The 23431-nt window shown below is 38.1% G+C and overlaps 3 protein-coding genes and 1 long non-coding RNA gene across 8 annotated transcripts; 2 read left to right on the forward strand and 2 right to left on the reverse strand.

Moving 5' to 3' along the window:
* Positions 1 to 1184: 1184 nt before the first annotated feature.
* LOC140792669 (receptor-like serine/threonine-protein kinase ALE2) lies at positions 1185 to 8441 on the forward strand. 4 transcript variants are annotated; one of them, XM_073143792.1, is made up of 15 exons: positions 1185 to 1928; positions 2608 to 2709; positions 2795 to 2944; positions 3025 to 3126; positions 3219 to 3329; positions 3433 to 3567; positions 3641 to 3853; positions 3940 to 3993; positions 4068 to 4136; positions 4224 to 4331; positions 4474 to 4845; positions 5226 to 5510; positions 6242 to 6592; positions 7017 to 7260; positions 7355 to 8441. In XM_073143792.1, the coding sequence occupies exons 1-15, from the start codon at positions 1847 to 1849 to the stop codon at positions 7980 to 7982; spliced, it is 3006 nt and encodes a 1001-aa protein (XP_072999893.1). In that variant the 5' UTR covers positions 1185 to 1846; the 3' UTR covers positions 7983 to 8441. The 4 variants fall into 4 exon arrangements, with proteins under 4 accessions (XP_072999893.1, XP_072999896.1, XP_072999892.1 ...); XM_073143795.1 differs by having other exon boundaries at positions 4257 to 4331; XM_073143791.1 differs by having other exon boundaries at positions 1281 to 1928; positions 3216 to 3329.
* Positions 8442 to 8844: 403 nt separating this feature from the next.
* On the reverse strand, positions 8845 to 13751 carry LOC140791955 (heterogeneous nuclear ribonucleoprotein 1-like). Of its 2 annotated transcripts, none has more exons than XM_073142688.1 (7): positions 13577 to 13751; positions 13199 to 13494; positions 13017 to 13057; positions 10780 to 10943; positions 10587 to 10689; positions 10350 to 10519; positions 8845 to 9428 (listed from the first exon to the last, which is right to left on the reverse strand). In XM_073142688.1, exons 2-7 carry the CDS (start codon positions 13456 to 13458, stop codon positions 9030 to 9032), a joined length of 1137 nt encoding a protein of 378 aa, XP_072998789.1. In that variant the 5' UTR covers positions 13459 to 13494; positions 13577 to 13751; the 3' UTR covers positions 8845 to 9029. The 2 variants fall into 2 exon arrangements, with proteins under 2 accessions (XP_072998789.1, XP_072998790.1); XM_073142689.1 differs by having other exon boundaries at positions 13593 to 13746.
* A 190-nt stretch (positions 13752 to 13941) lies between these two features.
* LOC140792777 (uncharacterized) lies at positions 13942 to 16818 on the forward strand. Its single transcript, XR_012109814.1, has 3 exons — positions 13942 to 14077; positions 15987 to 16265; positions 16413 to 16818. It is a non-coding gene; the product is annotated as an uncharacterized lncRNA (long non-coding RNA).
* A 2152-nt stretch (positions 16819 to 18970) lies between these two features.
* Positions 18971 to 22438, reverse strand: LOC140792508 (protein indeterminate-domain 7-like). Its single transcript, XM_073143554.1, has 4 exons — positions 21537 to 22438; positions 21042 to 21438; positions 19674 to 20611; positions 18971 to 19243 (listed from the first exon to the last, which is right to left on the reverse strand). Exons 1-3 carry the CDS (start codon positions 21724 to 21726, stop codon positions 19690 to 19692), a joined length of 1509 nt encoding a protein of 502 aa, XP_072999655.1. The 5' UTR covers positions 21727 to 22438; the 3' UTR covers positions 18971 to 19243; positions 19674 to 19689.
* Between the last annotated feature and the right edge of the window lie 993 nt (positions 22439 to 23431).

The raw sequence follows: 23431 nt of genomic DNA on the forward strand, positions 1-23431 counted from the left end.
CAATCTAGAGTAGGTGGACATCTAGTAATGTCCTTTTACTAGCAAAAATTTATTTTTCCTACCTATTAAACTCATGCCCTCCAGTTTCACCTGCCGACAGCGTATGTTGCTTAGTTTTTGAAATGAGAACTCCTCCAAGCCCAAAATTGCCATTTGAATGAGCTAAATATACTAGGAGTATGAACTGGTACATATCATAGATATGTACAATTATATATTTTATGGTGTCTTCCTGATGCCAACTCTCATTTGTTATTTTGCTTGCAGGACAATGTCTGATTGCTACTTGGTCTGAAGTTTAAGCCTGACAGTGAGAAAACTTAGTTGTCAGATAAGTGGGATGGTGATATTGCAACCTCACCCCATAGAGATGTGATTGATAATAGAAACCAATGCTTGGCTTAATAGTTAATATAGACTACAAATTAGGGTTAAATGTCTCTTTTTACCCTAATACTTTTTTTTATATCACTCAACTTTCTACGCTTATAATTAAAAATGAAATTATTAGAATTTTCATCTAAATCGATTAGCTATTTTTCTTTCTATTATCACATGTAAACTAAGGAATAAATTAAAACCTAGCTCTAATCAATTGTTAAAAGAAAAATTGAAGGGTGTTGTTGTTTAAACAATAATCCTTCTCCGCTAATATATTATTATCTAATACAAATAACGGGATACTTAGTAATTTCAAATATTATGTTAACGTCACCATTAATTGTACTCTAATTATTAGTACAAAGAGATAAGTGATGCAAAAATAAGTATAAAAGCTAAAGTACAAAAGGATAAAATGTATTCAACCCTATAAACTGATGATACTTTGTTTGAAGCTTGATGCTGCTGATTAGAATTTCTTACTTGGGTAGGGTAACATTGCAACCCATGGATATATGAAATCCTAGTTATCAATAATATTTTATATGAACCCGGAGACAGATGAACATTACTTAAAATAGAAGCAAATGAAAATGTAGCATGCACTCAAAATTGGGTGCTAAAAATGGTAAGTCAGTAAATGTGGGAGCTTAGAGACAAGAAGGGTAGTAACTAGTGTGTCACTAATTGAAGTGATGCTTCCTGCTCCAGACAACCGTCCAAAAGTAATCAACCAGAAAGCTTACAATAATCCACAGTTTGCACACTCATGACCAGTCTGTCAAACATGGCAAGCTTAAAATAATGATCCAATTTCCCAAATCTAAAGCCATTATAATTTATCCCCTATAATTTTTGACACCTCTATTTGACTACTACTACTTGTCCTGAGTGACAGTAGTCCTACAGATGCAAACAAAGAATCTAATGAGGATTGCTACTTAACAAAACTCCCCAAGGCCTTGTATAAAATCTTATGTGTTATCTCAGAATCTTTTTCCTCCCTCTCTTCCTGCTTGCCCAAGGAAGAGTAAGTAACCACACTACTTACATCTTCCTTTGCTTCTCATCCATTTCATCCCTTTTTTGGGTAGTCCTAGCTGCTATGAGAGGAAGAACCATCCGTCTTGATTGCAATTTGCAATTTCTAGCAAAAAGATACAATCTTTTCTCCCACATCTAAGAGCCCACATTTGAGTTTTTAAGCCAAAGCTCCCTCCTTTCTTCTGATATCTGTACTCTCATGGTGTTTTCTGACACATGCATTCATCTCTCCAATATGGGCTTTGGTTAAATTTGTCTCCTTTGGCACCGCCAATGCCTTATTCCACATGGGTCGCTCGGTTTCACCCCTTTTCTTGGTTCTCAAGTGTGGTGCAAGGTGAGGGGTTTGCTCTGTAAGAGAAGGTTTCAGTGCCCTGTGGGCTGTTAGTTGTCAGATTTGTGCTTATAAAGGGGAAGCATCATGGTGGATCGGCAAGAGAGGATTGTTCTTGGGTTGCTTCTTTCTTGCGTACATGTTCTTCTTCACCCTCATGGATCCAGAGGTAACAAGCTTCCGGCATTGGTGCTTTTTTCTACTGTGATTTTGGTATTTACTTTATTTAACTCTGGCTTATGATGCATTTGGAAATTAGGGTTTATAGTAGTGTTAGTCCGAGAGATAATGTGAAATTTTAGAGGAAATTTTGGCTGTGGCTAGATTCGCAATTCTCAGATCTCAGTTTACAACAATCCATCAGTACTTCAATCAGACAAATCTCTCATATATTGTTGAAGAAGTTACGCCAAAAAAAAAAAGAAGAACAAAAAACAAAATGTTTGTTTTATGTGAATTAGTATCATGCTCTAAACAATTGCCTTCAGTCAGTGTATGACCTCCTCATCGGAAATGTGTCATGCTTCAGCCACGGACCAGCATTGTGAAATGTGGACGAAGAAGATTCAGATGACACTTATTGAGAATTTATTAGTTCCTCAAGAGATTGCATTTGTTGAATGTTTGACATTCTTTTTCATACTGCTTAATCCAAGTAGAGAAGGACAAAAACTTCTTGCAGTCATTATCACCCTAAATTATGTCTGGAAAAAACCAAGAAGGGTTACCTACCTCTATCAGACTGGAAGGGTTCATGAACTCTAATTAGGGAGGAGATATATGTGGCAATAGCATGAGTATGCTCGGGTTTTATTTATGTTCTTAGTGCCTCTCTCTCTCTCTTGCAGGGCTTGATTTAGCTCCATCTCCTGCTTTATCTACTGGTTCTCTGCCTGATCACGTAAATACACCAACAATATCTTCACCTAGTCCAGCAGCTCTCCTTAAAGGTAGCTGTAATGCAATCATAGATTGGATAGGCATTTCAATTCTCAGCATCATTTGATAAGTTATCATGCTTGTATATGTTACCAGGCCCTGGTTCACATCCTCCACTTGTATCGCCACCTGCTTTCAAGGCCATGTCGCCCAGTATCTATGCAGGAACACCAGCTGTGCAACCTTCTCTTCCAAGAGTGATATCTCCCTCTATAAATAGACAACCGAATAGGCCCATTGGTTCAGGTAAATCATCTTGCCATATTAATAACTAAGAAAGACTAGTTGTTGGGATACTAATAGTGGGAATTTTATTTGGAATGCAGCTCACAACCTTTCTCCATCTTATACGTCCCCTCCACAAAAAGGTGACACACGTTTGAGTGCACCTACAAGAATTTCTCCTGTCGTACTGCCACATGCTCCAGGTAAATGATCAACTAGCAACAGCTTATGTAAACATTTACTTGCGAAGATATCCTATAATATTTCTCATTTCCTATTGTTTCTTCCTCAGCAGATTCTCCAAGAAATTTTGTTAACCCACCCAGCGCACTGCCAATTATTGGGAGAATAACTCCATCAAGATCACCTGTTCCACGTGCAACAGATTACCATGATGATAACAAGAGTAACTTTTTCATGCCTTACAATCTCTTGTTTAACACATGTTCTTCTACTTCTGTTTTCCAGAGCTCTGATCTTCTTAACGATCTTGCTCATATAATGTTCAGGACCTTCGCTGTCTCCAATGAGTGCTTCTCCTAGTTTCAAACATGGAAATTATGGCATTCCTGTTGCTTCACCCCCAGAGGACACGAGCAGGCATATATCCCCAAGGACCCCGACAAACAAGTCTTCAACAAAAGGTAACTCAGGTTTGTTTTTAGTTATGTCTACTTAAATGTGAAGATACATATTTATGACTAGCATTGTTGTCAGGGTCTTCCCCTATGATAAGCCCTGTTCCACATAAAACTGAATTGCCCCCAGATACAACTGCGGCAGCTCCTTTGACTTCAAATGTCGAATCTCCATCAGTAGGAATATCTCTTGGCCCCGCAACTGCGCCTAAAGTTCAAACCCACCATAGGACAAAGAAAAGAGAAGCAAGACCTGTGTTAGCTCCATCTCATCCGCCATCACATCTTCCAGGTTGGATTATTTGGAAATTTTAATCAGATAAGTGCTTGTTAATATTCAGTACTGACGACACAATTTTGTATATTCATAACTGTAAGGTCCCGTGATATCTCATAAGGGAAGACATCATGCTCCTCTATCACATGATCAAGGTACCAAATATTTTGACAACTGAAAGTTAAAAGGTTGATAATATCACTCAATTTTAGACATATTCATTTTGCAGGGCCTTCACCCTCGCCTGTTCAATCTCCATCTTCAAAATCATCGCAAATTCCATCTAGCTCAAATGAATGTAGCTTTCTAGGCTTTTCTGTTTGCTTTTCCTTATTCTTTTAAACTTCTCAAGGTAATTCTTGTTTCTGGGTATATTTATGCGCAGGGACTGATCAATCTCCTATTATTTCTCCGTCAGGGTCTGTTTCTACAAAGCCAAGGGCGCCATTGGCTCCACCTGTTTGGTCATTACCACCTCCACCTCCTAATTTGGGTACAGATACGCTTTAATGGATATGCCAGTCATTCTGTTATGATTCTGGCATTAAAATTTCACCATCTTGCTTAGCATATTATAAGATTTTTACATTCTAATCTTGCATGAAAATTAACATCCAAGTTTTGCTCGTATGCAGATTGTAGATCATTAACATGTACGGAGCCTCTAACAGACCCCCCTGCAGGATCACTTTGTATCTGTGTATTACCAATCAAAGTTGGAATTCGTTTAAATGTTGCAATATACACATTCTTTCCCTTGGTCTCTGGCTTTGCCCAAGAAATTGCATCTGGAGTTAATATGAAGCCAAGACAGGTTCGTGTGATGGGGGCGAATGTTGGTAGTGAACAGCCTGAGAAGACGGTTATTCTTATCGATCTGGTACCACTTCAAGAAAAATTTGACAATGCTACAGCTTTTTCAACATATGAAAGTTTCTGGCATAAGCAAGTTGCCATAAAAAAATCGCTTTTTGGAGACTATGATGTTCTATATGTTCTGTATCCAGGTTAGTAATCTTGTTTCACTTTCTTGCGCTTGGTCACATATATCCTAGAGTGCTAGGCTACTAGCTAGTGCAATCAAAATTCTTTACTACTCTTTCTGCAATACAATTCTTCCCTCGAGTTGATGGATGATTTGAAGTTTTGAACCGTAAAAGAATGCCTTTTATGGAATAAACAGTTATTATGCAGTTGATTCACTTGTATTTTATGCAATAACACTACGTAATCCATCAGTGGTGTAGGAAACTAGGAATCGCAGTTACTTCTGTCTGTGCTATATAGACAATTGAACATGGGGTTCTTTTGTGTAAGTTTGACAGAATGGTTATTTGCCTGGGAGTGGGAACTTTCCTCTACATTTTTTTTCTTATATTTTGTGCAGGGCTTCCTTCATCTCCTCCTGCGGTACCAGTGAATATTAATGTTGACGACGGGCCATTTGGTAACAACAATAATGCAAGGACTATGAAACCTCTTGGGGTTGATGTTGGAAGGCTAAAAAGAAAAGTCAGTGGCAGCTTGATTGCTATTATAGTCCTGTCATCTACTATAGCATTCATTTTATGCACTGGAGTTGCATTGTTGCTGTTATTAAAACGAAGAAATAATATCGATCTGCCTGAGAGATTTCCACATATTCTTCTACCAAAGTTTGCAAAGTCATCAGGTACAATAAATCTGACACATATGTTGCATGAAGGAAGATGGAAAAATCATTTGAATTAAATTTTCACTTAACAGAATGTAACATGATTCTTCTTTGAGCGATTTGGGTATTAAAAACTTAAAATTACTTGTAAACCTTTGATTCTTGTGAAGAACCCACATGTGCTGTTTATCATCTTCTAATGCAGTATTTTGAACTCAGGAGGAGCTCAACATCTGTAAGAAAAATATCACCTAAGCATAACAATCAAGCACTTTGCCAGCTGTATTTGATTTACACAGTGACTCCTTACTAGCCAAGCATTCCTATTGAGAGCTATGTTTGGTGCTATGGAAGCTTTCGTGTCATTTGAGTCCTCTACATTCTTCCGTACTATCCTTGCTATCTGTGACAATCATTCACAATAGAAGAAAAAAAAATCTTATCTAAGCCTCTTTAGATATGTGCAAAGATTTGAAATCCTATGAAATTTCTTTCGATGTTACTTATGTCCTTTCTATCCTAGATTGATCCTAACGGATTGGACAACCATTTGTACCAGAGCCTCATTAGATATTGGATAAAAGAAGAATAAGAAATATCAGAATTATGTCTGTTTCTTTCTTGTAAAAATACTTCCTACTTTAGTGATATAAACAATAATGGTACTTGCATCCATTTTTCTGTAGTTTGCTTTTGGAAAGTATATCTCTAACAAAATCATATGATGTTCGGTGCCCAACATATTTCAGCATCAGGTTCCTTCAGCTCCAGTATTGCAACATATACAGGGCAAGCAAAAACTTTTAGACTAGCTGAGCTCCAAAGAGCTACAAACAGATTTGATGATTCAAGAATACTTGGAGAAGGTGGTTTTGGATGTGTCTATAGAGGCACACTTGAAGATGGAACCACTGTAGCAATAAAGGTCCTTAAGAGATATGATTACCAGGGTGAGCGGGAATTCTTGGCAGAGGTCGAAATGCTAAGTCGCTTGCATCACCGGAATTTGGTCAAGTTGATCGGTATTTGCGCAGAGGAGCATGCTCGCTGCCTAATTTATGAGCTCATTCCAAACGGCAGTGTGGAATCCCACTTGCATGGTAAGGAATAGAGCAAGACTGCTCAGCTATTTGTCCATGTTCCTGCTTTATTACATAATAAGGTGGTTTCTGATATATCAGTATCTTCTCTATTGTTCATGACTAATCTAGTAACAAATATTTTGAGAAAATAATTGATAACAAACTGACAAATAAGTTGACAGTTGTCCAACTTGATTAACATAAATTCCTTTTCCTGGTCGAATAGTCTAGTTTGCTAATCAACATAAAGTTTCTGCATTATCCTGGTGATTTGGTGGTTTTTTATTTGAATTTGTAGAGCCTAATAAGTTACAATGAGTTGACTGGTTAAAGTCAAATTAACTGACCTACCTTAAATAATTAGCCTCAATAGCACGATATATCATTCATCAACTGAACTGGCATTGTTCACTGCAATGTCTTAACTGTGATGTCTCCCCAGGAGTGGATAAGGAGACTGCTCCTCTTGACTGGAATGCCCGTATGAAGATTGCATTTGGTGCTGCACGAGGACTTGCCTATCTGCATGAGGACTCAAGCCCTAGTGTAATACATCGGGATTTCAAATCTAGCAATATCTTATTGGAGCATGATTTTACACCAAAAGTTTCTGATTTTGGCCTGGCAAGAACAGCTATGGATGAAGGGAATCAGCATATCTCCACCCGTGTCATGGGAACTTTTGGGTATTAATTTCGCATCATGTTATCTTCTTTAATATAACTACTCTGTACCCTGAAGTGCTTGAGATGCTAATCTACTTTGGTATATTTATTTCAGTTATGTGGCGCCTGAATATGCAATGACTGGGCATCTTCTTGTCAAGAGCGATGTTTACAGCTACGGTGTCGTACTTCTTGAGCTCCTCACCGGAAGGAAGCCAGTGGATATGTCGCAACCCCCAGGGCAAGAAAATCTGGTCACATGGGCTCGCCCGCTTCTCACAAGCATAGATGGTTTAGAGGAAATAATTGATCCAGCTCTTGGAGCAAACATTTCATTTGACAATGTGGCAAAAGTAGCAGCGATTGCATCAATGTGTGTGCAGCCTGAAGTCTCACACCGTCCTTTTATGGGAGAAGTAGTTCAAGCCTTAAAATTAGTATGCAGTGAGTATAATGAGTGTAGAGGATCTGAAAGGCAGGAGGAGTTTTCAGCTCATGCCAAGGCGATTCACAATAGAATGGGTCTAGATGCAGAGAGAGTGTTGTTATCTGATATGTTCGGTACATCGCCACTATTTAGTGGCGATGAAACTAGTTCTTCTCATAGGCACTCTAGTTCTGGCCCTTTGATGATTGGCAGGAGTAGGCAGTTTTGGCAGAGACTAAGAAGTTTGCCAACAGGAAGCATGAGTGAGCATGGGTTTTCACTTGGATTTGAGACACGATCCGAGGGTAGTGCATAATGACCTGAGTGGCCTTAGATTAATGTTGTCAATTCTTCTAATAAATCCATAGGATTTAGGTGATACCTACTGATGGAGTCGGGCAGGGTATCATCACCTAGTTAAAGGGCTCCAGTATTTTGGCTGTGGATAGCTTTGAGTGCCAATAAGTGGGCTATAATTGCTTCAAGATGAGGATGCGGATGTTGAGGTATATATTGTTTGAGATCATTAGATGTATTATTGGAGCTTGGGGGGGTTGGTTCAGAAGCTTCAATAAAGTGCTCTCTTAGAGCTGCTGAGTTAGAATTTTCTGCTTTGTCCTAGTTTTAGATTTCAGATTTTCTTTCTGCTGATTTGTTGTGCTTTGAGTTGGTGTGTAGGGAAACTGTTTCTTATTTTTGGATTCACAAGTCCTTTTTCTCTTTGTAAATTTATGTCTGATGAAGAATAACAGGTCTCTTTGGGTTTTCTTTTTTACATGTAAACCTCTCCCAAGTTTCTTATTTGCATGTATACTCTTCAAAAATTTTATGTTTGTGTATATATCCATTGAGAATGGATAATTCTTAAGTTACTCTTCGACAACTATAAATTAAGAATCTTTGCAAATAAATAGATAAAAGGAGAGATATCATTAACCAAAAACAAAAACATGTAAATAGGGAAAATAATTATTATCTTTTGTTAACTCAATGAAACCTATCGGTTACTTATGTTTAAGAAAAATTCATGTAAACAATAGTTTTGATATGTATATGTATATATTAACACAGATAACTTAGAATGCAACATCACCTAGCAGCACGCCAGCATGCTTATTTAGGTGGGCACATCATTATGCAACTTGAATCATCCTGTCACAGCATAAAATATAGCTAAATTCAAGTATAACAGTTGCCAAACAAATCATATTGAAAACATATAAAAGAAGCAACAGTTGTACTGCAGAGTTAGGAATGATGCTTTAATGTTCCTGTGGAAATAAGGTCCAATTGACTGAAAACAGGAAAAATTCTCGGTAGTACATTGAACAACAAATCCTTTCAGCATGAATGAATATGGCACTCATTTTCCATAGGGATGGTATCTGCTGCCATATCCCCGGCCACCGCCATAACTACCATATGCTCCACCATATCCACCTGGGACACCATATGCACCACCACCAACACCGCTGCCCCCACCATATCCACCATATCCACCACCTCCATACATGTTCCCTCCAAAACCAGAGCCATAACCTCCAACAAAGCCAGCAGCGCCATATTCATAACCTCTGCCATATCCATAGCCTGCACTTCCACCATAATAGTCTCCTCCACCAGACCGATAACTGCCTCCACCTCCATACCCATATGCGCCACCTCTGTAAGCTCCTCGGGAGCTACCAGTTCCATAAGTATTCCTCCCACTAAAACCTGAATCTGCACCAGGTTTTTTTGGTTCAGCTTTCTTGATTTCAACCTGCAATGACCAGTTAGTAGTTACAAATCTCTCTCCATAGATCTATAATCCACATTGATCTCTACTATATACACACACACAATCCGTACACACCAACAGAATAAAGCAAACTCATCAAGAGCGGAAATCTCAGAGCGTGAACATGTGTTCTGCCACTGAGGCAGTGCATCAGTGGATTGAACTCTTAATATTTCAAATTGCACACCTTACTATTCCACAATACATTTACTGCATTATCTTAAACATTCCAAATAGTAAAATAAAGGGTCACAACTTCCCCTTTCCATTTTCCCTGATATGAGCTAGACTCATTAAGACAGGTCAAGAAAAGGGAGAATGGCATTGAACAACTTCCACATCTCATTTCACCATGGTTTCACAAGGACAAGATGTGTAGTCATACTGGAATACTGACAATACTTTTAATTATATGAAGGGGGGAAAAGGAAATACTATACCATTCTACCGCAAGGATTCAATATAACCTAGAGCTGCAAGGAAACTAAACTGACTGTTCAGGCATAAGAATGCTGCTGGGATCAGGTTTTATAATAGTTGAATTATATGCAAAAAGCAGTGTTCAGGCATAAGATTAGAATGCATGTTTAAGCTGTGGCTTATTTATAACTTGAACCTATGTTTTATCATGTCAACCCAGGGCCCCTTTCTTTTTTTCTCTTTCCACGATGCTCAATTCTTGACTGTTCAAACCTGTATTAGTACAATGTATACTGCAAGCCTCAAACTAATGTTCAGACTGGCATGGTAAGGAACAAGCCAGAATTCCACTTCCTAGAGCATCAGTTGAAAGAAAATGTTAACAATAACACATAAGCAGTACCCACTTTAAGCCCAAATCATATACTCCAGAACAATGACAAAATATTGGCAATATGTTAAAAGTACTTCAGACCAACTAACCTGCTTCCCTCCAAGATCATGCATTCTACCCTCTGAGATGACTTTCTCAACTGCCTCTTCATCTGCAAAAGTAACAAAGCCAAAGCCTCGTGACCGCCCAGTGCTGTGGTCAAGCATTATCTGGTGCTCAACTACCTCACCATAGGAGGAAAAATGCTCCTTCAGCTCATCTGAGAAGTTCTAAAATTCAGTATATTGAAGTGGGTGCATCATGAGGCCAGAAAATGCAAGTTCTACCTTCTGTTAGAGATGGGGCAATCCCCCCTACGAAGATCTTCCTTGACTTGGGGCCGGCTTTTGATGATATGTCTTCTCTTGGGACTGTCCTCTTAACTTCTACCTGAATTAAGCCAGCAATAAATAGCATTCCAGGATGTTATTATTCCTACATCAACAAGTATCGGGGATAAAAAAATTAGACCAGCCCTACCGTTCTTCCATCTATGACATGTTCTTCTTCCAAAATCTTGTCAATAACAGATGGATCAACAAATGTAACAAATCCAAATCCCCGTGGCAAATGTGTGTGTTTGTCCTTCATAATCACAGAGTCAGTGATTGCTCCATACTTCTCAAAATGCTTGGTGAAGGTATCTGAAGCAAAAGCATAAAAAAAAGGCAATACAGTGGAATAAGTCCAACTGACCAAAAGTAGCTACCAGACTTAAAGGGCAAATGACGAAAGACAAGCTTAAGAAGATTTAAAGTGAAAACCAAAATGAATCCTAGAATCGGTAAATCATAGTTTGTGAGATTTGAATTCATTATTTTCAATAAATCTCCTTACAGTAACATGGAGAAGAACATGATAGAATGTAACTCACTGTATTTATCTTACGTCATAAAAAGAAGCTCTCAATTTTCTAGTAATTAGCAAAAAGTTTACATTTACAAATTTTTCCAATAATAACTCTTACGCCAGCCCAAACATGTTTTCCATACCATACTCCTAGGAAAAGCTCGAACAACCTTCAAAAAAAGGGTACCTATACCCAAAACCGACACAGGTGGATAGGTAGAGAATACCTAGGGAAACTTGGCGAAATAGCCCCCTAATTTCAGAGGAGTGCCTTCTCACAAAGGGGGTCGCAGTGACCATGCTCGGTCAACTATTTATCAAAAACTCAGGTCTTCATAAAGTCGTAAGACCATGTATAGGGGCTGATGCCCGACTCAATTTACTTTTCCCATCTAATCCTTGACCACTTAATCTCTTGCATCAACCTCATAACAAACTGGTATACCCATCAATATTAGCCATGGAGAATTACTGGATAACATCTGGCTCTCTGCATTTAGCTTATGCCATAAACAGAAACTAGTAACTAGCAAATCTTTACTTTAAGCATCTGCAACCACAGGACATCACAATTAAAAAAAAATTAAGCCAGCCAATTGTGTTTTCTCAGTTCAGGTTTTCCCATCTAATCCTCAAGTAATTAGGTCCCTTGCATCACTCTATGTATGTGTATTTTGTTGTATGCGTATTTTGTTGATCATTAGTACAGCATATTAAAGGAGAAGTAACTAATTTAGCAAAATTTTGTATTATCGGGACATTTGATGCAACCAAGTTGCTATGGACCCTTAGTTATTATCTCAACAACTATTTTGATTATTTTTCTATAGATTCAACAATGCAACTGGGTGTGGTTATCAGAATCACAATAGAAATTCTCAGGGTATACGATCATCTGAATAAAGGAAACACATTTGGAGATAGAATATTGCCACAAATAGTCCATTGTTGCTGTTTGAATGTTAAAGGGAAAGATAGAAAGCAAAGATACAAGTTTTAGACAATTTAAGATGTAGGCACAGGTATATACATCTCCATATGTTTCCCATTTTGTTGAATACTAAGATTAATGGCTGATTACACTAAAAGATAGAAAAATAAAAGCTATATCTAGAGAAGCATTTCAGTACTGCTTTGCCCGTGAAGTCGACAAATGCAATAGTGTGATGCATGGTCAAGCATATGGTCAAACTCGATGGATTCCTGTTAAGATGACCTAAATCTTCAGTTGTTCATGTTAACAAGAGAAACATGGCTTAAAAGGTTGACCAATATTTTCAGGTATCATCTCACTATTGCAGGAACAAAAGTATCATTATGATTGTTCTTTATGCAGCCATGGTTGTCTTATGGTTGACATACATCGACCAAAATATCTAGTATGGTTTCAAGATGACTAGATGTGAGCTGTCCCGCACAGGAGCCAACAAGAACTGTGAGTTCACCCAGACAGAAGATTTATATGCAACTTATGTCTTTAGATGAAGAACACTAACAACAAAGGTTCCACACCATACTGATGTAAGGACAGCTCGTGTTACTAACATAACACATTGCATATAAGTAAAAAAAGATACGTGCATAGTTCAAAGGTTGAGTCTGCAATGATTGCAACAAACGGAGAACAGAATTATGCACTAATCATGCCCAGCAATCTAAAACAAATTCCCATGATTAAATTCAAACATATTCAGCTAACGGGGACCTCCAAGAACAGTAGAAAAAGGTGATAGTAAAGCATGATAAGTGTACACCATTCAGTTCCTACTACTATACAAATCAAAAGTTATATATAAAAGAAACCTTCTTATTCCTACAAAAGAAAAATAAAAGGCCAACCAAAACATTAACTGGAATAGCAGCCATACCTTCAGTTGTGTCCCACGCAACACCTCCAACAAAGATTTTTCTACCAAACAAGAAAAAGAAAGAATTAGGGTAACATCTTCCATTTTCCCCCAAATCGTCTCCCCCATTTGATATGGCCAACATATCAAACCAATCAACAACTAAATAAATCTACATCAAACCCTAAGACCAAACTACTAACCCTGAAGAAGACGAATCGCTAACAGATTGCTTCATCTCCTCGCCGGTACTATCTACGTTATCTATTCCCATCCCCTTATCCTCGTCCCCACACCTTTCTCCTCCATCACCATCACCTCCTCCCTCCTCCTCCTCCTCTTCCTCTTCCTCCTCCACCTCCTCCTCCACCTCCTCTTCCACCTCCTCCTCCACCTCTTCTTCCTCTTCTACCTCCTCGTAACCATTAACGGCCTTCTCGTTATCCTCCGCAAACCCCTCCATGTTAAACCTTTTCCTTTCTCCTACCTACCAGAAAGCCTGCAAAGGATCAAACTGTTAACCTACCTCTCGATTCAGGGCTTGAAGGAGATCGAAACCGAAACCCTAGGGGGGAGATTACCTTCCTCTTTTCCTACCTAAGGTTAGGAAAGATTGCAAGATTGGGAGGAAAGGAGATCGAATTTGAAAGCGATTTACTCTCTTTTCCCCTTTGAGGAGAATAAAGAAACCCTAGAGCGAGCTACAGTGCGCCGCTTCGTAGGTGGAGAGAGAGGGAGAGAGGGAGAGGACGACGTAAGGCAGTACACGGAAGCCGCTTTGGTTTTAAGCGCAAGGAAAGGAGTGTAATATGAACCGTTGGCGCAATTTAAGTAAGCTGCACCAGCACAAGTTGTAGGTAATAATTATCTATTACTTTACTAATCCCATCAAATAAATAGCTATTTCCTTTCTAATTAATTTTAATTTTTTTTCTTCTTCGTTGGACTTAGGACATAGACTCCCTTTCATACAAACTATGGTGCTTAAGCTGAGCCTTTGATGCACCCAAAGGCGGCGGCGAATTCGCCGGCGATGGAGTCCTAAAAGGAAAGCCAGAGTTTCATGATTCACCCCCACAGAGGTGTTCTTCCCCAACATTGACATTAGTTTCTAGACGGATTAGTGATTCCTTCGAAGAGATAAACTTTAAATCTTTCCCTCTTTTTATCGTTCTCTTTCGCTCCAAAGAATGCTTCTTCTTTTTTCGTTTCCAGAAATCATGACTAATAGTTTGTTAAGTTTATCTTTGGCACTCATGACACTGCTCATTTTAGCTAGAATTACAGCAAGGTTCGCTTAGAAAATTAACGATGGAGTTTTTAGTACACTCGAATTCCTATGTTGAATGAGGAAATGGTGTGATTGCTCCTAATGGCTTGGATTTATTGTAAAAAGGATATTGCGTGTAAAAGTATAGATTGAGGGATTAAAATGGAGAGCTTCTTGGTCCTGTGATTGCAATGCATCCCTTAAAGGAAGAGAAAGTTACAGGATGAGTATACAAGCAGAATGCTTTAATTTTCAGGATGTCAAGCAGTTCAAAAGAAAAGGTTCAGATTTTGAGCTTGATGACCTGAATTGGCATTTCCAATTGAGTTGAGATCAACTTTGCTTGGGTTGTTCGCAACTCTAGGGGTGTCTTTACTATGATTGTTTCTAGGCATACACTGTCACATGAGTTCATAACATATAGTTGGAGAAATGTGGCATCAAGATCAGGATGAGTCTTGGTGGATAGATTTAGCCATGACATGATAATCCTAATTATAAGTACACTTTGCAGTACATGTAATAGAGTCAGTGACAGTGCATAACAAAATATCACCGCAGAGTGGCACTTCCTAACCACATTGTTGTTGCACTGGTTTAAGTTCACAAATTGAATGGAATTTCCTTATTATTCTCTGGCTAGAGAAGGATGAGCTGCTATCGACCATCCATTTAGTTGTTTAGTATTAACTTTTGTTAGACATCCAAGTAAATTCTTTTAAACTCTGCTGCGGTATCCATGATGACTAGAGTAAGACAACATGGTGTCATGACCAGTTTTGGTTCTTCCTGGAATATCTGTTATGCAGAGGAATTAAATGGAAGTAAGCCTTAGGTGCATCTTTTCCTTTCTGAAGTGATGTCATTCATCTCAAATTAGTTTGTCCAATGTTCGCATTATTTCTTTCTTTTTTCCTTTTCTTTGGCTCTATATTTCTTCAAATATATGTGAGTAGTTGGCATTCCTCTTCCTAAGGTTGAATTTTCTTCCTTATCTTTTGTGATCATTTTATCTATTATCCTGACCAAAGTATTATGGCTACAGTGGACCACTGGTGGTCTAAAAGTTGGATTTACAGTTAACATGCTTGATGCTCTGCATTCTGATGTTTTGAGCACATGCCTTCCATAATGTCAAATGTTATGGTTGCCAAACTCCTCTTATAGTCTAAATCGTGCTGAAGATGAGCAAGTTGGGCCTTTACATATTGTGCTTCGTGATCCATCTTGTGTTTATTCAGTTTAGTCATTGGGCCAGCCTCATGTTGAGCTGAGATCAACAGGTTGTTCACGACTTTGTTCAACAGCCTCTCTGCTGATCAAAAGAGGTGTCATAGTGTCTGATTTATTCACTTAGTCAGTACAATGAAACATACTATGTGCATATTGGCGCTCTTTGTAGTTATTCACTTACACATTTCAAGGATCTCATTATCACTTGTTTGTTGTGTCAAAGTTCCCAATATGAGCTATGACTGACTTTTTAATTGTAAATTTGCCACACTGTTCCCATCAAAGGTTCTTTGTAAGTTAAAAACTTTCTTATGATAGTTCTGTAAGTCTTAAGTCGATTATTCTATCAGAAAATTACACAAGAAAAGGAACTCTGATTTTCTTTTTCCCCCTTAACTGTGAAGATTTTAATAGATTTCTTTTCTAATCTTGAAATAAATTAGGTAGATTCCATAATTCCTCATTTCATTTGTGGATTTTGTTGACAGTTTTACTTCTGTGAGAACCTTTCAGTGGATCAGTTGACTGCAGGATACTTCTTAGGATTCTGATGAATCAATGAAGTCATCTGCTACTCTGCTACAAATCATTGGTAGACTTTTCAATCTTGATCAAATGTGGGATTTAGCTCAACCTTGGCAAGTTCTTTTCCAGCTTCTTAATTTCGCGAAGACTGGACTAAAACCTGCAAACCATTAAGCTCCATCCATCTGAGAACTACTACTGAAGAAATCAACAAGCTCATCAGTCATCATATGGTATTGCAGGTAACTGTTAACCATCTTACAAGAGATGTAAAAGTTCCATTAGTTCTACTCTAGATCTGAATTTATGTGAGCATTATGGTTGTGCTCTTAATCTTTCTGGTCTTTAGTGAGCAAAGTTCATCTATCTCTGCCTCGTTATCCGTGTAGAGTATGCAGTACATGTGGGTGTCTACGTATCTGAGGACAGACGCATGCATGGTCTCATCCCGAGTCCCGACTTCCCATCCCATGCATGCACATGCACTTGATGATCATGGCCCAGCCTTACGCTCTGATCAAGAAAAAAAGTGTAACCCTGCTCCTTGTAATGGAATAACACGAGGCCATCACATGCCATGTTGATAGAGTTAGCCATCCCATCTCAATTCTCAACCATGGCCATAGCCCATGACCACGTAAAGGGCAAAAGACCTCTCAGCTTTCCTCATGTCTTTCTACTATTGTCTCCTTTCTAATGGTTAACACTTCAAAGAGAGAGAGAGAGTTCACGTGAAGAGCATCAGATGTGATCAGTGAGGTACATTTGGTCCTATATATATATATATATTTTTTATGCTTGATCTCATGATGGGACTCTATAAACTATTACCTCTTATTCTTAGTATAGGAAGAAAAAAAAAAGAGAGAAAATTAAAGATAAGATAGTCATCATTTATTAATGTTCCATTAGCACCGCTACGGGATTAACCTCTACACTATAATTTGATTTGTTTTGAGTTTAATGCACAACTTGCATGTTTAGAATATTTTCTAATGTCCTGATCAAAGGGTATCTTTATTTAAGCAATTCGTTTAAGTGTTTCATTTGAAGATACCTAATTTTTCTTTTAAAAAAAAAGATAGAATATTTTATTAACTTCTTTGTTTCTTTCCACCTAATGGTCCACCTCACAATGACGAAAGGGAGAAACAACACAATGTCGTCATATTCTTTTATCCATCCAGCATCACTGTGATATCTTGAGAAATTTATTAAAAAAAAAACCTATATCTTATTTTTATTATCCTTCGCACTCTACCATATAAATAATTATTATTGGACCGGTGCATTTTACTTAGGGCTAATTTTACTCTAATAACAACTAACAAAATAGAAATATTTCTTCGAAGTAATGAGACTATTCTAATTATGATATTTATGAAAAAAGAATTGCAATAAATGCAAAGATGGAACATCTTGGATCCCACATTGAAGGATTTGAACCAAGATTTCCAAATAGATAGGATAGGGTATTAGTATATCCGATAATGGATTCGATCTTATACATACACGAGGAAAGTAATTAAAAAAGAAATAAGATGAGTTCTTCTTCCTTTTACCACTTAGGAACCATGCGAGATCGTTGCTTTAAAAAATAAAAAATTTAAAACACATATAATACTTCTCGTTTGAATTTAAAATATAGTCATTTTATTTATTTTACCTTAATACAGTTATAGAGGCAAGACTTAGGGTGTTTTCTTTTAAGATGAATATTTCTTTTAGCCTTTGTTTGTAAATTACCCATGGAATTAGCCCATGCAAATAAACTCATTTTTCTCCAAAGTAGAAGAAAAGCAACTCATGCTTGCTTGCTGTCACCAACATATAACTTTTTGCAAAGTAAAAAAGAGAAAGAAAAAATTCTCTCTTTTCATCTTTTAGCTCGCCGGGGTCAGCCATGTCAACGGCTAAACTTTAGATCTCCCCCAGCCTAAAACCTCTTGCCTTTTCTCTCTCAACACTAGCTTTTTTGAGATACCCCACGGCGAGCTCACAGTTAACGATGAAGGAAGAGAAGCAATGCCTCGTAATGGCTGCTCACTTTAACCCTCTCTCTCTCCCTCTCTATATATATGATCTATATATGGAAGAGAGGTGACAAGAAGCTAACAATGGAGTAGTACATTGTAGCAAAGCCTGCATGATAGTATAGGAGATTCTTTCACAACTTTTTATTATATTTGCTCCTCTATCCCTCTGGATAGTACTGCATGCATGTATATATATGTGTATATATATGTGTGTGTATGATCTCTGAAAGCTTGTGTTTGACCGAGAAAGTTCTCTTGTCTTAATCAGTGGGCCGTTGACATATTAAACAACAAACAAAAAGCTGGCCTATTTTGATCAAAAGGGTCATGTCCATTTATTCCTTTAGACATCTCCATCTCTCCTCTCTCTCTCTCTCTCTCTCTCTCTCTCTCTCTCTCTCTCTCTCTCTCTCTCTCTCTCTCTCTGTCTCATGAGCTCCTAAGCTTTGAAGTGCTCAAAAATTTATGATTCTTTAACATTGTGACAAGACTGTCAATTACATGGAATTTTGATGAAGAAAATTTAGGTTACATTGCACATACTTTAAGACCAGTTAATGAATAGTCAACTCTGACCCATTTGTTAGCAAAAAGATAGTAAGGGTCAAATGCTAGCATTCTGAATTACTCTTGATATTTTTCTCAGATATTTCAAATTTCAAGAATCGAAGGAAAATTTATAAGTAGCAGCATCCTTTGTTATCGTTCATACCCTATCTTTTTGCTTCTATGAGGTGATGTAGTAGGATGAAAATAGAAATTCTATGATAGATGAAAGAAGGCTCTAACATATCATTCTTGCAGCTCACGAAATATAACTTTAATTTACATTGGCCAACCTTATAAAGTTTGGTGGGAAAATAAACTTAAAGCTAGACCATTTTTGTTTTGTTTTGTTTTGTAGAAGCATATATCCAGCATTCTTTCTGTCCATTCTTAAGATAAATAAACCATTATTAACAATCTTTGCAGATTGACACCTCCCTTTCTCAGATATTGGCAAAAATAATCCATCATTACTTTAGAAAATTATTTTCAGAATATTATTGTATTCTGACTAAAATAGCCTAAAATACCCTACAGATGTGTCGGCTGCCGGAAAGTCTACGATGAAGGCCGGCCAGCCACCGGCATTTTGCTGATCATCAGGCTCTGCCATGTCACTTGTAGCTCCCAACCATCACCTATAATCTCAATTTTAAAAGGGCATTTTAGTCAAATATAAATAGTCTGATAATATTCCACATATCTGAAAAAAAAGGGAAATTTTTTTTTTCAAAAGAAAGACTTATTCTACTATTTTATTCCAATATTTTTTAGTTTAAACAACAGTTTCCATTATTAAGAGTTATTACAAAAGAGACCACCTACATTACTAGATTGATTAATTTTAAAGGATTATTACAAATATTTTAAGAAAAACGTGGGGGGGTGGAAGATGCCATAGCAACTTTAAGATTATTTAAAAAAAAAAAACAAGAAACTTCAAGATTATGACTGAAACCTATATCAGTTCAGAAAAAAGTGACTAGACAAAGAGAATTGTAAACAGTAAATACCATTGGATTTTTCGTATCAAAATTTGAGACACAGATGGAAACCATGCAATCTTACCAGATCCCGGCAGTAGCTAACCATGCCATGCCTTCTTGTTCTGTTGGTTTTGCTCATAGGAGGAGGAAGTCATGCAAGGATTCAAGCCAGCCATGTTAAGTATATCCCTGTGGGAAAATGCCCTTAGACCTAAGAAGTCTCTTGTTAGCCCATCATTTCCACCACCACCACTTCCTCCTTCCTCCTTCCTCCCTTGGATTCTAGCAATGACATCCTCAAAAGACCCACCAAAGCCAGGAGCTGAGGAGAGAGTGTTTACCATCATGTCCTGGAGAAGAGGAGATGCTGAATTATGTCCAAACTGCTCACCAGCAGTAGCCATCTCTTGGGGTGAAGACAAGCCAAGACCAAACCCAGTAGTCCTATTGGCTACAGCAGCATTAGTACTGCTAGTGTGAGTTGCCATCTGCCCTTGGCTTGTGGGTCTGCTCAAGGTTGCACCCATCTGAGCTGCCTTCTGCAGCAAAGCAGTGGCAGACATGTGAGGGGAGGCTGTAGAGCCCTGGTAAGCAGTGGAGAAAGCTGGAGCTGGATTCTCATGGCTGTACTCCTGCTCTACTAACCTTGTATTGTTATAGATAGCAGGAGGGAGGAGGTCTAAGTGGTGGCTAAGAGCTGCTGGGCCCTGGCAATTGAGCCATGAGGGGACATCTTGTCTCATGCTGAATGGTTGCTGCTCTCTTCTGTGTGAGAGCTCTTGTAGACCATGGCTGCCTACTACTACCATGTTAGTGCTGGCTTCTGTAGGTGTCATCAGGTGAGGGAATTGGGCTTGTAAGCTTGCATTTGGAAGTGAGGAGGGGTCATGGGATGATGTGGGTTGAGAGAATAGGAGGGCCTGCTGGTGATTAGCAGCCAAGGGGTTTGCTGTTATGGCTCTTGCACTCTCTTCTGCCAATGCATCACAGAAGGCTCTGTGGGTGATAAAGCTATCCCTCCTGTGACCAAACAGCCAGTAGGCAGCAAGCAGTGAGCAACAAGGAAAAAGGCAAACATGCAAGACAAAGGTACAGCAATCACAAGGGCAAGTCATGATTCAAAAAAAAGCACAGAAAACTCCAAAAAGAAACCAAGGGCAAGAATATAAATTTTTTTGTTGAAAGAATTGTGAATCTTTTTTTTATTTCTTCTTCTTCTTCTTCTTCTTCTTCTTCTTCTCTATTTTTATTGGTCTCCCCTCCATGACCAAAACCAGATTGAACTTGGCCATGGCTACTACCATAGATAGCTTTGTTATCTAAGGAATATAATATTTACTGAAGCTTTACTATAGTTTCCACTCACCAAAAAAGAATGCAACTTTGGGAGTTCCTAGTGAACATATATACTTTAAATGCTTGTTTGCTCCAAAGTGTTTTGGTTATTTACCTTGAGAATAGGGTTCCACAGTCACATCTGTATTCCCTTGTGCCACAGATCTTGGAGTGGGCTTTCCAATCAGATTGCACAGCATACTTCTTGGAGCACTTGTCACACTTCCACTTCTTCTCCCCATGCTTCCTGCTGAAGTGCTTCTTGATCCCAGTGAGGTCCCCAAGTGCCCTGGAAGGGTGGTTGTGCACACAGCTCACCTCTGGGCAGATGTACACCTTCTTCCTCACCTCCTTGCTGCTCCTTTGCTTCAGCTTCCATGGCAGGTTGTGGCCTCTCCTGTGGAGCTGCAGGTTCTGATCCCTTTGGAACCCCTTGTTGCAGATCTCACACACAAACCTGTTGGTGGCCATCAGTGTCTTGGGTGATAGTGCTATCACCTCAGCATCTGGGTCTGATAGATCCAAACCAAACAAGGAGAAAAAAGATTGGATCTTTTTTTTTTTGTTTTTTTTTTTAGAAGAATTTATTTAGTTTGGTTAAGAATTGTACCTGGATTTCCTGGGAGGTTCCTCTTTTTCTTCACCGGGTTTGGGTTTGGGTTTGGGGAGACAAAGGAGGATTGCTGGTTGGAAGAGACACTTGCTTCCCCAGAGGCAGAGGTGAGATTAGACATATTCTCCTCCACAGGCTGCGGCGGCTGCTTCTGCTGCTGCTGCTGAATTATGAACCCTTTCATCATTAGATTGCTCTTATGTTTGATTTCTCCTACTCTTAATTTTTTTTCTCCTTTTTGTTAGAGGAAGGCACCACAAAAAGAAAAAAGAAAAAAATCGAAGGCCAAGGATTGATGGGTTCTCAGCTATGAGCTACCCAAAGCAGATCTGGAAAGTTTATGGATTCCTAAGCAAAGCAAAAAGAAAAAGAGAAGCCTCTCCAAGGATATTCTTACATACTTCTACATAAAAGTAGCACCTTGATCAAGAAAGAATTCTCTTTACTTTTGCAAGAGGAAAGAAAGATAGATATCCAATCATTAACACAAGAAAGAAGAAGCAATTATATCAAACAAGAGGAAGAACAAGGGAGAACATCAATAGCTCCTTATGCTTTCCTTCATAAAAGCATCAAGAACTTAGTACCCAAAAGAGATTAAAATTTGGAAATTATGAAAACAAGAACACCACCTAAGAAGTGCTAAGAACACGACCGAAGATGAAAAATATAAAGTCACCAAAAAAAGAAAAGCTTCAAAGGAAGGAAGGGAGATAGAGAAGTAGAGAGAGAAGAGAAAAGGAGAGAGAGAGAGAGAGGTGAATGTGGGTAATGTGGATGAGGGAAGCAAAGGAAGTGAGTAATCCTCCACCCATTTCACCCTACTGCCTACTCTGACGTATTGCACTTTCTGTCTTTTTCCTTTGGTTCCTACGCATTTTTCTAGAAATTCCTTCTTCGCTCTTCATCAACCTCCTTTTTAACATATATATATATATATACCTTTTTAACATCTCAAATGCGCCTTATATAACTTTGAGGCTATCTTCTTCACATACTTTACAACATCATGAGAGAAATAATGGCCTTTCACACTGTAGCTTTTCATACAATCATGCAATGGTTATATATGAAATTTGTATGATTATCAAACTTATAACCTTGAGAACGTTGAATTATTAAAGAAGAAACAAGTACATTGTTGTGGAGGACCAGCATCTCTTTGCTGCTGTTGCTGCTGCTGGGTTTTGGTATCAGCTGAATGTACCATTTTTTAGGTAAGGCATTAAATTAGTGTTCATAACTTTGTCTTAAAAGGGCAGTATGATTTCAGAGGAATGATGGGCTCTTGATTTTCTCATGGGGATAAAGAAAGGTAAAGCAAAGGGACAGCTTTTAGCATTTACATTAAAATGATTGGTCATTGATGGAATTCACAGCTGACAACCTCATGTCTTGTTTGGATCTCTCTTTCTTCATTTTTCTTTTTTTTTTTATTGCAATTTATGGTGTAAATTCTTTAATATTTTATATTAGAATAAATTGATAGTTGCATCGAAGGATTTTTTTTTTTAAAACATGGTGTCGAGATGACCAAAATTTTTTACAGAATAAAAGGGGAAAAAAAGAGAAAAGAATAAAGTATACGGACATCGAAGTGACTTCATAGGGGTGGCCTTCTTTCCTTGCAACCCAAGGAAGGAATTATATATTAAGGTTTTTTTATTTTGTCATTTTCAATCTCATTCTTCGTTCATTTTTGTTTTTATTATTGTTCCTCATATTGGGGTGTGTAATCTAACCACACCTAATTTATAAACGAATCCTTTCGTGGTGATAAATTGTGAAGTTTTATGGCCTAATCCGAATGCTCAAAATTATTACGGGAGAATACACGACTAGGTACTAAAAAAAAATTTAGGTATCATTCGATTGAATCCAATGGTTGGTAT

The sequence above is a fragment of the Typha latifolia genome, chromosome 7 (assembly GCF_019914945.1).
Source record: "Typha latifolia isolate L0001 chromosome 7, TyphaL0001v2, whole genome shotgun sequence".
NCBI lineage: Eukaryota > Viridiplantae > Streptophyta > Magnoliopsida > Poales > Typhaceae > Typha > Typha latifolia.